This window comes from Carassius gibelio, chromosome A15 (genome assembly GCF_023724105.1).
Source record: "Carassius gibelio isolate Cgi1373 ecotype wild population from Czech Republic chromosome A15, carGib1.2-hapl.c, whole genome shotgun sequence".
NCBI lineage: Eukaryota > Metazoa > Chordata > Actinopteri > Cypriniformes > Cyprinidae > Carassius > Carassius gibelio.
The window spans coordinates 8,107,578-8,123,816 of record NC_068385.1 but is presented as its reverse complement, the minus strand read 5'-3'; the positions used below and the strand labels follow the sequence as shown (position 1 = coordinate 8,123,816).

Sequence of the window (16,239 nt, the reverse complement as noted above, 5' to 3'; positions counted from 1 at the left end):
GGTTAAAAAAATGTTGCCTTGGCAGCTACAGCAACTGAAATAAAACAAGTTTAATTTGGAATAAAAAAAAAATAAATAAAAATAAAAATAAAAGCGTATGTCAAATTTTTTTTAAATAAAAATTACAAAGCCACAACGTAGCTCATATGAAAATCCATGAGTGATTTACGCATGTGTTCCGAGATGTTTGCATGGTTGATTTGATGTCCTGTGTGTGTGTGTGTGTGTGTGTGTGTTCAGGACTGGGTGGTTCTGGGGCAGGTGGATGTGGATGTTCTGGTGGAGAAACACCTTCACAGCGTCCAGGACTGGGAGAGGAACTTCAGAGCTCTCAAAGCCAAAGGAAAAGAAGCCGAGCGGCTGCCCAGGTATCTGTGTGTGATCATATACACCGTGTGTTTGAGAGCATGTGTTGTATATGACTGTGTGTGTGTGTGTGTGTGTGTAGCACAGAGAAGGTGGACTGCATCACGGTGAACTGTGAACCTGTCCGAGGGGCTGTGGACGACCTCATCCAGAGACTGTTTGACGCTCTGCTGACGTCCCTGAGGAGATCCATCCAGGGTGCGATCTCAACACACACGTGCACCCTAACTAGTGCTGTTACTGTTCACTAAAACTAGAACTATTGTAGTGCTTGAAATAATGTCAGACAAACTGAAATAAAATGGACCCTTTGCACAGATAGTGATGAAGTATTTCCCCAGGAGTGTAAGGGTTTTAATAAAAAAAAAATATAATGATAATAATAATTCTAATGTACTTTTTATAAAACTGTACTTTTTTATGTTCTATTAATTTGGGATTAAATTACAGGAGGGGGGTTCATCAGTTTCATTTGTATTTTTAACAAAATTAAGAGAAATAAAGCTAAACAGAAATATTAAGAAAACAAAAACTATTAAAAATGAGAAAACACATTAGGAATATTACAAAAACGAAAAAAAAAAAAAAAAAAAAAATATATATATATATATATATATAAACAAAAATAAAGCTAAATGGAAATATATAAAAAAGTATGACAAAAGCACATAAGATATTAAAAATGTCAAAAAGCACATTACAAAATCACCAAAGCAAATTAAAATAAACCTAAATAGAAATGTTAAGAAAACAAAAACTAATACAAATGACAAAACAAATTAGAGAAATTACAAAAACATAAAAGAATATATATTATATACAAAATAAAAAATAAACCAAAATTAAGCTAAATGGAAAAAAAACAATGGCATGAGCTCATAACAATAAAAAATACTAAAACAAATAAAAATAAAAATAAAGATAAATAGAAATATAAATTTTGTATTTCAAAAATCACATTACAAAATTACCAAAACAAATAAAAATAAATCTAAATAGAATCTAAATAGAAATCTAAATAGAAATATGTATATATATATATATATATATATATATATATATATATATATATATATATATATATATATATATATATATATATATATATATATATATATATATATATATATATATATATACATATATATACTCAAAATGGTAAAAGTTCATAGTAAAAATAATTCTAAATATGAATAAATGTTATGATAGTATATAAACAGATGCTAACAATCACAAACTCTTACAGACAGATCTTTGCAGTGGAGTTCAGGAAATCAGATGATTTAACATCGACCTCTGCTGGTCATGTGTGCACTGTGTGTTTACAGATTTAACACTGCCCTCCTGTGTGTGTGTGTGTGTGTGTGTGTGTGTGTGTGTGTGTGTGTGCAGGTCACATTCAGGTCATAGACTCTTTCTTAAGCAGTTCGATGGAGACGTTATCCTCACGTCCTGAGAGCATCGATGAGATCGGAGAGGCCAATGCCAAACATGGCCAATTACAGACCCAGAAACCCCAGGTACATCAGCATCAGCATCACAAACCTCCCTTATTTGCTGTCAGGTGTCTGAAACGAAAGCCTTTGGTTCTGTGAATGTACATGTGTGTGCAGATACTGCCTCAGTTCCAGCAGGCGGAGGAGAAGAACAGGCTGCTGCGCTCCGTGGCGGGTGGAGGACTGGACTCCATCAGCTCCCTGAGAGCCAGATGGGACAAGTTTGAGCTCATGATGGAGAGTCATCAGCTCATGGTTAAAGAACAGGTACATTATTCAGATTTTCCACAATAACCAGCTCAATTTTACAATATATTGGAGCCTTTTACATTTAATATATGTTCATGTGTGAAACCTTTTTACCTACAAGATGCTATAAACCTATTTTATTTCAGCTAGTTGACAAAGGGAATATTTAACATTTTCATTTAGTTGGCGTACACAAGTTACTCAAATTAAAACTGAAATGCAAATTAATAAAAAATAAAAATACATTTAAAAAAACTAATTAAAATTACAAAACACAATGAAAATGGAAATAATAAAAATATTAATTTCCCACAATATCCAGCAGAATTACATTTGTATTTTTTTATGTAATGCAGTAAAATACGGTTTCATGTGTGCGTCTTTACCCACAAAATATCATGAACCAGTTTTATTATTAAGTAAAACTCAAAATATCTGTGAGAAATTAAAATTAAAGCTTACAGAAATAATTTTTCAGTTATTAATTTCAAGGAAAAAAAATCGAAGGTAAAAATTTTCACATTTTTCATTTAGTCGAAGTACTTAAAAATAAAAAATAAAAACACAACAAAATTGCTAAAACTTTAAAAAGAAAATATTAAAATAAAAACTAATTCAAAATATTTACAATTAGTTTAAAATCTAAGCAACATTTCATTTAGTTGTAGGATGTTAATTCTACAATAAAAAACAATATACATAACAAAAACAAGTAAATATATAAATATAAATATAAATGATAGTATATCAATAATACTAAACTAACAGTTTTTATTTGAGGAAGTCAGATAACTAAATGCAGCAGATGCAGTGAGACTGATTGTAAATGAATGTCTCAGGTGGAGGTGATGAAGGGGAACGTGGAGTCTCGGGTGCAGGTTTACCTCCAGGACCTGCAGAAGTTCAGAGCTCGCTGGGACCAGCTCAAACCGGGGCATGACATCATCGAGTCAGGTGACCACGAGACTCTGCAGCGCTGCGTCCAGAACATCCACGACAGACGAGCCGAGTTCAGCGAGCTGGAGAACACACGCAAGAAACTCATGTGCGTGACTTGACTCCTGTGCATACGCGCATGCAGAGAAACGCCTGTGGTGTTACCGCAGTAAACGTGTGTGTGTGTGTGTGTGTGTGTCGCAGGGAGGACTGCGAACACTTTAACCTGAGCCCTCCTGACGTGTCTCTGGCGACCGACACACTGCGGGATCTGCAGGAATGTTCGGAGATGTGGGAACTTTACGAGCAGTTTCAGCAGGGACTGGATGAACACGCAGAGCAGGACTGGATCTCCTTCAGGTCACCAACTTCTGTCAGATACACAGAAACCCCAGGGTCCAAATCATTTCAGTCTGAAGAAGCTGTGACAGGAGGAGTGTCATGCACATTTGAGAAAATACACATTTTACAAAATGCATTTGAGTTAAATCATAAATTCAAAATGATAAAAAAAGGAAAACATAAAATTTCTGAAAAAAAAAAAAAAAATGTATATTGTCCTATTATTGTAAAAATATGAAATTGTTAAAGTTGCATTGATTAGACATGCTTTTTGATTATTAAAATTTAAATGAAAAAATTTAAATGGATAACAGAATTTCATATATAAAAAAAAATTGGAAACAAAACTAAAACTAATCTCATAGGACCCTAAAAGTGTGATTTGTTAAACCTTTAATGAATTGTTGTTAAACTGTATGAGTTTTCGATTCATTTAGACATGCTTGATTACAAAGATTTAATTGAACTGTTAAAACAGAATCCAGAAAAATAAAAGCGCTAAAGAAAACGTGGGGAAAGAACAACGCTGAATTTGAGAATAAATCCAACCGTGATTTCTTCAGATGTTCATTGTGTCTGTGTTTCCCTGCAGGAGTAAGACTCACATGTTCGAGGAGTTTCTGTTCTCGTGGCACGAGCGTCTGAGGAAGCTGCAGGAGCACAGCAGCATGTCTGTCAAACTGCAGAAGGAAGTGGACAGATACAAGGTCTGACGGCTGGATTATTCCGCTTCGGTTGTGTTGAATCTAACAAAGTCGTGCTTCCTATGGATAGAGAACATGTATAGCTATCAAAATTATTGCAATATTTAACATTTGATGTATTTCTGTGTCATAACACAAGGATAAAAAAGCAAAAATAGCATACATTTGAAATAAACTAGCAAAAATAAAAGCCACTATATTTTATTTTTAATTTTACAATGTAATATTTTTCATATAATTAATTCTCTTTCTTTCTCTTACTTCGACTGGGTCATATAATAAATTAAAGTATACAAATAGCTGTAATATATTTAGCTAGTTTTTGTATTAATGAATTAAGTTGTAATGTCTGTAGTGAAGTACTTAAAATGATTTGATTTATGGTTGTTGTTCAGTTATTGTACTATAATATTAGTTGCTGTGTGAACAGGTGTGTGAAGGATGCAGCTGTGTGTTTCAGGCCGTGGTTCCAGTGTTGAAGTACGTGCGAGGAGAGCAGCTCTCTCAGGAACACTGGCTGGATCTGTTCCGGCTCGTCTCTCTGCCCAGAGGAACCACACTCGAGAGACTGCAGTTCAGAGACCTGCTGAGAGTCACCGACAACATCATCGACAGAGCCCTGGAGCTCAAGGTGCACACACACACACACACTCACACACACACACACTCACGCACACACACACACACTCGAGAGACTGCAGTTCAGAGACCTGCTGAGAGTCACCGACAACATCATCGACAGAGCCCTGGAGCTCAAGGTGCACACACACACACACACACACACACACACACTCACACACACACACACACACACACACGAGAGAGACTGCAGTTCAGAGACCTGCTGAGAGTCACCGACAACATCATCGACAGAGCCCTGGAGCTCAAGGTGCACACACACACACTCACACACACACACACACACACACTCACACACACACACACACAGACACACACACACAGACACACACAAAGACAGACACATGTACACACACACACACATACACACACGCACACACACCATGTGTCCCTCCAGTCCTTCATAAAAAGTCAAATGCACATGACACCTCAAATAGTGTAACTGTTTTGCCGTTCTGAGAGATGTTAATGATATCTGGTGTATTATGAACGTTTTATGAGGCATATTAAAACTGTATCTAGGTCATAAACTCTTCTTCTAACGGCTTCTCTGTCTGTGAGCAGGATCTGAACAGTCGTGCTCAGGCCGAGGTCACCATCCGTGAAGCCCTTCGTGAGCTGGAGCTGTGGGGCGCTGGAGCCTGCTTCACCCTGACGGACTACACAGACAGTCAGGGGGGCTCTCTGCGCCTCATCAAGGACTGGAGGGACGTGGTCAACCAGGTGGGAGACAACCGCTGCCTGCTGCAGTCGCTCAAAGACTCGCCCTATTACCTGCGCTTCCAGGACAAAGTGTCACTGTGGGAAACCCGTCTGGCCGACCTCGACGAGTACCTCCAGAACCTCAACACCATCCAGAGGAAGTGGGTCTACCTGGAGCCCATATTTGGGCGTGGGGCTTTGCCGCGGGAACAGGCCCGCTTTCAGAGAGTGGAGCAGGATTTCAGGTGAGCGGGGAGGAAGGGAGAGGATGCTGGGACAGGTGTGAGATTCGCTCACCTGTGTCTGTGTGTGTAGGGCCATCATGTCAGACGTCCAGAGGGACAGCAGGGTCACGTCTCTCAGCACTCGAGCAGGAATCAGGAACTCCCTCGTCACCATCCTGGACCAGTTACAGCGCTGCCAGAAATCCCTCAACGAGTTCCTGGAGGTGAAGCCTTTCAATATGTCATCCAACTATTTATGTGTGTTAAATAGAGTTTAAAAAAATTATGAAATATATAAAGATGTTCTATTTTATAATTTAAAATGTAATTTTATTAACATTACCTGTTCTTCTACTGAGGGGAAATCAGAAATTAGTGACTGATAAAAAAAAAAGAAGATACATATATAATTATTATTACTAATATATATATATATATATATATATATATATATATATATATATATATATATATATTTTTATATATATATATATATATATATATATATATTAAAATATATAGTAGATTAAACATGTTAAATATATTAAATAACATATTACCATCTTAGCAAAAACATAAAAAAGCTATGAAAAAATGAAACGGCAAAAATAACAAAAACAATAAAAATGTAATTAAATTAAAATTTAATTAAATTTATGCATATAGCAGATGCTTTAATCCAAAGAGTCTTACAGTGCATTCAGGCTAACAATTTTTACCTATATTATTATATTTTTATCTATGAAAGGCACTGAAGTAAAAAAACTTGTATACAAACATACTTTTTTGTTAGTTTTGCTGGTTTATTTTAATTTTATGCAATTTTATGCTTTTTTTGCTTTTCCCATGTCTATGGTATGACGGTAGAAAAAAATAAATATAAAAATGTTTAAATTAATATAAATATAAAAGTATGTTATGTTATATTTTATATGCATGATTGAATATTTTAATGAGACTTTCTTTCTGCCTGCAGGAGAAGCGTTCTGCATTTCCTCGGTTTTACTTCATTGGAGACGACGATCTACTGGAGATTCTCGGACAGGCCACAAACCCTGCTGTCATACACACACACCTGAAGAAACTCTTCGCAGGTAACACACACACACACACACACACACGCACACACACGCAAGCAGCTGCATGTAGAGACGTGGGGTGACTGTGTGTTGAAGGCATCAGCAGTGTGGAGTTTGATCCGAGTTTTCAGAGCATCACAGCCATGAAGTCCCAGGAGGGTGAGACCGTGCCGCTCCAGAACACCGTCAGCATCTCCAACGACGTGGAGGTCAGAGGTCATGCTGTCTGTGTGTGTACATGACTGTAGTTCACTGTCTCGTGGTTTGGGCTTATGGTGTGACATGCTGCTAATTAAATTACATTATATAATTGTGTGTGTGCATTTTATATTTGATTCATTTAGATTTAATATTCCTTACATTTTTTTGAGGTGGTTTCAGGTTTGAGATATATTTAAGAATATATTATATATAAAAACTTTTTAGTTATTGATACTTAATGCTTTATTCTTATTCTTTTTGTGGGTTGGTGTAAGTTTTAATATATTTATATATTCAACATTTAATTTGTAAATGTTTATATTAAATTTTTTTTTTTTTTTTATTTAGAAACATTTTATATTTAATAGTTTTTTATTTAATATAAAATGTTTTGGGTTGGTATCAGTTTTTATATATATTTTATGTATTAAACATTTTATTTTTAAACGTTTCAAATTTAATTATCTTTTATTAAATATTTAATTTAATGGGTTGGTGTCAGGTATCTATTTGCAATATTCTTTTATATATATATAAAATATATAAATATATGTAAAACCTGACACAACATACAAAATTAAATTCATATTAAATATGAAAGAATAAAATTGTTTTTCATATATAAAAAGTTGAATATATTAAATATACTGTATATATTTTATTGTTTTATATTTAATGTGCCTTTAACTTTGTGGGCTGGTGTCAGGTTTGGCTGAGCGCTCTCTCCACAGAGATGAAAAACACTCTGAAACATCTCCTGTGTGACTGTGTGGATGCTGCAAAGAGAGGAAACGTGGATCCCACGCGCTTCCCTGCTCAGGTAACACACACACACACACACACACACACACACACACACACGCCTCTTCAGAAACACCCAGAAGTCTGTGTGTTTGAGCTCAAGTGACTGTGGAGTGACTCTGTTTCCAGGTTCTGTGTCTGGCAGAGCAGATCCAGTTCACTGCGGATGTGGAGAACGCCATCCGACAGCAGAACCTCCATCAGCTGGAGCTGGAGCTCACCGCCAAACTGGAGAGCTACATCGGCGTAGACACCAACACGGACGACACCGCAGGTACACCGACTCTAGGGCTTGAAGATACACGTATCATATAGACACTGCCATACCGATGATAAGCTCTGGAGGTTTTTACTCAGTAAGGTACAGTCAGTCACACAGCAGGAATAAACCCAGCAGCTGTAGTCTGCTCTGTGTGTCTCTGTGTGAATGAAATCAGAGATCTGACCAACACCTGACTCACACAGAGTGTGTGTGTGTGTGTGTGTGTGTGTAACCTCGCTTTACTCAAATCTGCTGAAAGTGCTTTCAGAAGTTGTTCATAAAGACAATGATAACTTTGTATCTAACAGTGCTTTACATTTTAGGTTTCAGGTTACAGTAGTAGATTAAACACTAATGGACATGTTCAAGTTATATTTTACACCAAAATCAAACTAAATGTAAAAAAATCTATATATTTTGCATTTAGAAAGTGAAACCTATTTTCTAATTATTATCATTTTTTGCACTGTGACAGTATTTGACATAAGCACCACTGCATCTTGGGGAAAAAAACTGAATATAAGTATATATATATATATATATATATATATATATATATATATATAGATAGATAGATAGATAGATAGATAGATAGATAGATATATATTTATACAAAATGTTCTGACAGATGTTCCCAATTCCTTTGAGGATGTCATCAAACATGATAAAAATTACTTATTTGTCATTTATAATTATGTAATTAATTAAATTTTTATTTAATATAATTATAATTATATTAAATAAAAGGTGTGAGGTGTGTCCTCATTTTTAAATAGTGAATGTGTGTGTGTGTGTGTGTGTGTGTGTTTGCGTTTAGATGGCACTGCTCTGTCTTTTTAATTTCTGCAATGTGAATGTTATTGGGGGTTTTGTTCAGACTGCAGGCAATTTTTGAAGGAAGCCTTTAATTTTTTGGCTGCATATTTACAGCGTTCGCTAATTGTCAATTTAATCAAATGAATAAAGCGATCTGAATATCTATAAAGCTCTTTAGTCCATTCATGAGCTCCGGGGTTTATTCACTGCGATCCGCTATAAATTCAGGTTAATGGAGAAGACTCTGATGACTCTCACTGTTAACGATGATTATGTTTAATTCTGCTGCTCCATTACAAACACTTCCAACCTGTTCTTTATACGCCTGTGTTAGCTAAAACACATTACAAGCTCTCCACCCCTGCTCCCAATCTAATCTGTGCTTCAGACGTGTGTGTGTGTGTGTGTGTGTGTGTGTTTTTGAGTACACGGTCAGACTTTAATGCTATTCTGATGGTTTTGTGTGGTAGAATCAAGAGTTCTGCAGTTGAAGCTGAAGGCTCTGATTCTGGACGTGATTCACAACATCTCAGTGGTTCAGGGTCTGAGAGAAGCTCAGATTGATAACACCGATGACTGGATCTGGAAGAAACAGCTGCGATTCTACCTGACCGCAGACCGGCGCTGCTCCATACAGATGGTGGACGCGGAGTTCAGCTACACGTATGAGTATCAGGTGATCAGCTCCGTGTTCAAGACACAGAGTATGAATGAATATTAATGAGAGAGTGTGACTGGATGCTCATGTAGTTACATCAACATAAAGCAAAAAGTTTGGGGTTGGTAAGATTTCTTAATGTTTTTTTGAAAGAAGCCTCTTTTGCTCACCAAGTCTGTATTTATTTGATAAAAAAATCCTGTAAAAACAGTAATATTGTGAAATATTATTACTATTCAGAATAAGCATTTTTTATGTAAATGTATTGTAAACTTGAATTTATTTCTGTGATGCAAAGCTGAATTTTTCAGCATCATTCCTCCACTTCAGTGTCACATGATCTTCAGAAATCTGAATATGATGATTCACTGCTCAAGAAACATTTCTGATTATTATCAATGTTGAAAACAGTTAATATTTTTGCGGAAACTGTGCTACTTTATTTTTCAGGATCCACAGATTTCTATAAGAACAGCATTTATTTGAAACAGAAATCTTTTAGTCACTTTAGAGCTGAAACTCTAAACTTTTGTACGGTGTTTTACACACTAATTTAGTTGCAGTTTCATATTTATCCACAAAAGATGCCATCAGTCTCATAGATATAAATGGACTCTCTCTCTCTCATTCTCTCAGGGTAATGCTCCTAAACTGGTTCACACACCCCTGACGGATAAGTGCTATCTGACACTGACACAGGCCATGAAAATGGGTTTGGGCGGGAATCCCTACGGCCCGGCGGGAACCGGGAAGACAGAGTCCGTCAAAGCCCTTGGAGGACTGTTCGGAAGACAAGTGCTGGTCTTCAACTGTGATGAGGTACACAACAAATTATAAATATCCTGTGGGTCTTTAAAAGTTTTACATTTTGTTGTATCAATTTTAAGGTCATAAAAAGTCTTAAAGGGTCCAAGAAAGTCTTAATTATGATTTCAGTAGGTCTTAAATTTGGGGACAGACCAGAATTGCCATACATGCATGTCTCCGTGTTAGTGGGTAAACTGCTATATTTCTGCCGTTCCAAAAGCGCCACCTGCTGGCAGAAATTGAATGTGCATTTTCAGTCACAATTCAAGTGAACCATCTGTTGATTCTGTATTACTGCATTAAGCTTTATGTATAACAGGTGCTATTACTGGAGAAGTAGAGGTTTCATGTGTGGAAGTGTCTTATATTCTGTGTTTTAGGGTATAGATGTGAAGTCCATGGGCCGGATCTTCGTGGGGCTGGTGAAGTGTGGAGCGTGGGGTTGTTTCGATGAGTTCAATCGTCTAGAAGAGGCTGTGCTCTCCGCCGTCTCCATGCAGATACAAGCCATCCAGAACTCACTGAAGAACCACCGGACCATCTGCCAGCTGCTCAATAAAGAGGTGAAACACACACACAGGCGTCAAAATACAACACCGGCGCAAGAGCTTTTAAACTCAGATGTGATGGAGCAGAGGGAAGACTGTGTTGTGTGTGTTTTCAGGTGGAGTTGGACCCAAACTCGGGCGTCTTTATTACTCTGAACCCAGCGGGTAAAGGATACGGAGGAAGGCAGAAGCTTCCGGATAATCTGAAGCAGCTCTTCCGACCGGTGGCCATGACGAGTCCCGATAACGAGCTCATCGCTGAGGTCATCCTGTATTCAGAAGGGTTTAAAGAAGGAAAGGCACTCGGACGAAAACTGGTCGCTATATTCAATCTGGCTAGGTGTGTTTTAAGGCCTGAAGAGACCAACTTTCTTATTTATACAGTAAAAGATTGGGAGCAAAAGTTTGTAAGATATTAATATTTGTATTCAGCAAGGACGCGTTAAATCGATCAATGCATTTATAATGTTAATAAGATTTCGAATAACTGTTGTTCTTTTGAACTTTCTATTCATCATCAAATCCTGAAAAAATAAAACAAATCTGTTTCTACCAAAATATGAACAGTTTTCAACATGAAACATGAAATGTTTCTTGAGCAGCAAATCAGCACATTAGAATGATTTCAGAAGATGCTGAAAATGCAGCTTTGATCACCGAAATAAATTACATTTTACAATATATCCACATAGAAAACATTAATTTCAAATTGTAATAACATTTCACAATTTTACTGTGTTTTTGATCAAATAAATGCAGCCATGGTGAGCGTAACTATTTACAAAAAAGTACTGAACTCAAGCTTTTATGCAAAAGCGGTGCATATATTATTTTAATATACCGTATTTTCCAGTCTATAAGTCAAACTTTTTTTCATAGTTTGGCTGGTCCTGTGACTTATAGTCAGGTGTGACTTGTTTATCAAAATTAATTTGACATGAACCAAGAGAAATGAACCAAGAGAAAACATTACCGTCTCCAGCCGCTAGAGGGCGCTCTCTGCTGCTCAGTTCTCCTGTAGTCTACACTGAAGACAAAGAGCGCCCTCTCGTGGCTGTAGACGGTAATGTTTTCTCTTGGTGCTTGGTTCTAAATAAATGCGACTTACATATGTTTTTTTCCTCGTCATGACGTATTTTTGGACTGGTGCGACTTATAGTCCGAAAAATACGGTATACATTGTAATTTTAATCTGACACTGTTGTTATGTTTTTAATGGCGTGTTCCCAGATATCCACTGACCCTAGAACTGTTGTGGTGTGTTTCTGTGTGAATGTGTTTGTGTGCAGAGAGCTGTTGACGCCGCAGCAGCACTACGACTGGGGTTTGCGTGCGCTAAAGACGGTTCTGAGAGGCTGTGGCAGTTTGCTGCAGTTACAGAGACAAAACAACAACCCCTGTACGACGATCTCACATCACACAGACTTGTTCAGTGACCTGTCTGGGATCAGTTCAGCTCTATATTCTCTCTCTCTGTCTCTCTCTGTGTCTGTAGTGAAGGAGAGCGGGATAGTGGTTCAGGCCTTGAGGTTGAACACCATGTCAAAGTTGACGTTTGCCGACAGCTCTCGGTTTGACGCTCTGGTCAGAGACGTGTTTCCTGGAGTCGACTTTAAGGACGTGGAGTATGAGATGCTCAGATCAGCTCTGCTGGCTGTTTACGAAGAGGCACGGCTGGAGATCATACCCAGTCAGGTCTGATTTACCATCATTCTCCATGTTTATATGTGCACCAGTAATTTAATTATTTCCAGTTAGCAGAGGAAGGGCTTTACACATTACACGAGCAAACCGCTTCACATGCAGTTTTTATTATTCTGATTATTTTATTTCATTATTCGCATTAGTTTGATCATTGTATGTACCGTATTTTCCGGACTATAAGTCACACTTTTTTTCATAGTTTGGCTGGTCCTGCGACTTATAGTCAGGTGCGACTTATTTATCAAAATGAATTTAACATGAACCAAGAGAAAACATTACCTTCTACAACCGCTAGAGGGCGCTCTATGCTGCTCAGTTCTCCTGTAGTCTACACTGAAGACATAGAGCGCCCTCTCGTGGCTGGAGACGGTAATGTTTTCTCTTGGTGCTTGGTTCTAAATAAATGCGACTTGTGTTGTTTTTTTCCTCGTCATGACGTATTTTTGGACTGATGCGACTTATACTCAGGTGCGACTTATAGTCCGAAAAATACGGTATATAAGGTAAAGTTTAATTGCAATATAATCGCATTACGAGCGTGCAACTAAACTTAGTCATTGAGATACTGTTATAGTTTTTTTTTTTTATAACTATTTTGAATTTGGGCATTTTTCTATATATATATATATATATTTTTTTATTATTTTTATTTTTTTTTATACATATAATTTAAGTAAAATTTAAATTAAAAAAAGCTTTATAATTTTGTCATTTTTATTTATTTTTAAACATCTGTTTATTTACATACCTACGTAGTTTATTGTTTATAAATTTTAAATGAATATTTTAATTTAGTAAATTAATTTTGTATTCTTTTATTTATTAATTGTATTTCAGTTAAATTTTTTTGTTATTTTAGTACATAAACTAAATGAAAATGAGTGGTTGCATGTTTTTTTTATTTTTAATTTTATTTATAAAATATTTATTTTACTTAATGACATTTTTTTATGATTTTAGTTAATTGCAATAACCCTGTACCCTACATACTACACCTTAACCAACACCTTAACAACATCATATTGCATTTATTTACATGCATTTGGCAGATTCTTTTATCCAAGTTCGCTTTGCATTCAAGATATTGACTTTATCAACTCGTGCGTTCTCTGGGAATTGTACCATGCTCTACTGCTTGAGCTACAGCAGTGCAGCATTGAAATGCATGTGTGTGTGTGTAGATGAAGAAGGCTCTGGAGCTGTACGAGCAGCTGCGGCAGAGGATGGGTGTGGTGGTGGTGGGCCCCAGTGGGGCGGGGAAGTCCACCCTGTGGAGGATGCTGCGGGCGGCGCTGGGCAAGATGGGCCGCGTGGTCAAACAGTACACCATGAACCCGAAAGCCATGCCACGCCAGCAGCTCCTGGGCCACATCGACATGGACACACGAGAGTGGTCCGACGGGGTTCTGACGTCCTCCGCACGACAGGTGGTGCGAGAGCCACAGGGTGAGCACAGATACACGCTCAATGAATGCTAAATACACACTAGCATTCACAATGACACTTGATACACACCTAAACAACAAATACACCCATGAACACAAATAAAAACACATCCAGCAAGCTTCAAACAACAGATACACACATGAAATGAAGTTTAATTGAGATTTCTGTCTGCCGATGTTGTTCTCTCTCTTTCAGAGGTGAGCTCGTGGATTATATGTGATGGAGACATTGATCCGGAGTGGATCGAGTCATTAAACTCTGTGCTGGATGATAACCGCTTACTCACGATGCCCAGCGGTGAGAGGATTCAGTTCGGCCCCAACGTCAACTTCCTGTTTGAGACCCACGATCTGAGCTGCGCGTCACCAGCCACCATCTCCCGCATGGGCATGATCCTCCTCAGGTGTGAACACACTTTACATTTCTGTGGCTCAGTGGTAGAGCATTGCGTTAGCAGCGCAAGAGGTCATGGGTTCGATTCCCAGGGATCACACATACTGGTAAAAAAATAAATAAATTATAGTCTGAATACTCTGTAAGTGGCTTTGTATAAAAGCATCTGCTAAATGCATAAATCTAATGCAAATGTAACATTTTTATAAAATGTTTAGACTTTTAACATTATTTTAATTAATCCAATATATAAACAATTGTTTTTACATTTGCGTTTCTAAATTTTTTTTCATTACATTTGTTTCAATTCAGCTAATATTTTATTAAATAAGTAAAAAAAATAATTTAAAAAAAAACATTTTTTAGCATTTTAATTCAGTTAGATTATTTAAATAAAAGTTTTTACATGTCTGTTGTGCATTTTTTTTATGACATTTTTTAGCAATTTAAATCAGTTTATTAACATTTGCTTTTTACATTTGTTTCCTTTTTTCATTACATTTTAACATTTTAATTCAATGTTATTTTAATTAATAAATTAATGTATTTTTACTTTTTTTCTTTACATCTTAATTTAGATTTTTACATTTACTTTTTTTTAGCAAATTCAGTCTGCAAAAATAAAAAATTTAAATTAAAATAAAAATTAAATAAATAAATAATAAATGAAAAAAAAAAATGTATTTACTTTTTTAATCCAGTTAAACTGTTTTAATGAATGAGTAAACATTTTTTTTTTACATTTACATTTTTCATTTAATTTTTAATTCAGGAAGATAATAAAAAAACGTTTTATTGTTTTTTTAGCTTTTGATTTGCGTTTCTTCAGTGTTTTGATGTGGCCTTGTGTGTGTGTGTGTGTGTGTGTGTGTGTGTGTGTGTGTGTGTGTGTGTGTGTGTGTGTGTGTGTGTGTGTGTGTGTGTGTGTGTGTTGCAGTGATGAAGACACTGACGTGGGCTCTCTGGTGAAGTCGTGGCTCAAACGGGAGGATGAAGACAACAAGATGAATCTGGAGAACTGGCTCAATGATTATTTCCACAGAGCTCTGGACTGGGTTCTCAAACAGGTCCTGTGACACACAGTCGTGTAACCCCTAACCCTTCATGCTCCCAGCATCATAAACCTCTGTGTTTCTCTCCGCAGAGTGAGTTTGTGGTGGACACCAGTCTGGTCGGGACGGTGCTGAACGGTTTGTCCCATCTGAGAGGGGTCCGAGAGCGAGGACAGTTTGTCGTGGGACTCATCCGTGGTTTGGGAGGAAATCTCCCGCTCAAAAGCCGCCAGGAGTTCGCCAAGGAGGTCAGCGCTGCCCTGATTCATGGGAAATGTAGTTTCATGCTTGCTCAGCCTTGCCGCCCATCATTAAATTTAATAACCTCTCCCTCAGATTCACGTTTATGACCAGTCGTAATTTAAACCTTGAGTTTTAAAGAAGCAGCAGCGTCTCTCTGATGTGAAAGGGTCAGGAATCACAGCCTAGGTTTGATGTGTGGCTTTGCTTCTCCATGTAAATGAGCTGTAAATGTAGTTTAGTATCAGGGTGGGTTAAGATGCTGACCATTGAGCAGGTCAGTGGTTCTCAGACGGTTTATCTTCCAGTAGTTCTGCTGTAATCAAAGCTGATTACTCCTTATTAAACTCTTTTATTAACACTAACTGGGAGGTATAGGAAATTATTCAGACACACAACCACATTTTGTTTTGGGAAGTCTGAACAACTTTAAAAACTTAAAAAAAAAATGATAAACATGAAATGTTATTAAGTTTATATTTTTAGGTTTTTTAAATCAGTTAGATTATTTTAATAAACATTTTACATGCAATTTTTTAATTTTTTTATAGCATGTAGATTCACTTAGATATTT

The 16,239-nt window shown here is 36.8% G+C and overlaps 1 protein-coding gene across 2 annotated transcripts in view; it reads left to right on the top strand.

Moving 5' to 3' along the window:
• The window catches only part of LOC128029084 (cytoplasmic dynein 2 heavy chain 1), a 65,955-nt gene that overhangs the window by 12,001 nt on the left and 37,715 nt on the right, over positions 1–16,239 (top strand). For both annotated transcript variants that reach the window (XM_052616569.1, XM_052616568.1), the window contains exons 19-42: positions 241–368; positions 449–564; positions 1,759–1,886; positions 1,980–2,129; positions 2,951–3,156; positions 3,252–3,407; positions 3,982–4,096; positions 4,554–4,724; positions 5,297–5,679; positions 5,750–5,882; positions 6,635–6,752; positions 6,834–6,946; positions 7,645–7,758; positions 7,869–8,013; positions 9,288–9,493; positions 10,112–10,294; positions 10,663–10,845; positions 10,947–11,170; positions 12,120–12,229; positions 12,326–12,525; positions 13,716–13,980; positions 14,176–14,383; positions 15,311–15,440; positions 15,518–15,673. In XM_052616569.1, coding sequence (XP_052472529.1) covers positions 241–368; positions 449–564; positions 1,759–1,886; positions 1,980–2,129; positions 2,951–3,156; positions 3,252–3,407; positions 3,982–4,096; positions 4,554–4,724; positions 5,297–5,679; positions 5,750–5,882; positions 6,635–6,752; positions 6,834–6,946; positions 7,645–7,758; positions 7,869–8,013; positions 9,288–9,493; positions 10,112–10,294; positions 10,663–10,845; positions 10,947–11,170; positions 12,120–12,229; positions 12,326–12,525; positions 13,716–13,980; positions 14,176–14,383; positions 15,311–15,440; positions 15,518–15,673 — 4,041 coding nt within the window. The remainder of the gene's footprint in view (positions 1–240; positions 369–448; positions 565–1,758; positions 1,887–1,979; positions 2,130–2,950; positions 3,157–3,251; positions 3,408–3,981; positions 4,097–4,553; positions 4,725–5,296; positions 5,680–5,749; positions 5,883–6,634; positions 6,753–6,833; positions 6,947–7,644; positions 7,759–7,868; positions 8,014–9,287; positions 9,494–10,111; positions 10,295–10,662; positions 10,846–10,946; positions 11,171–12,119; positions 12,230–12,325; positions 12,526–13,715; positions 13,981–14,175; positions 14,384–15,310; positions 15,441–15,517; positions 15,674–16,239) is intronic.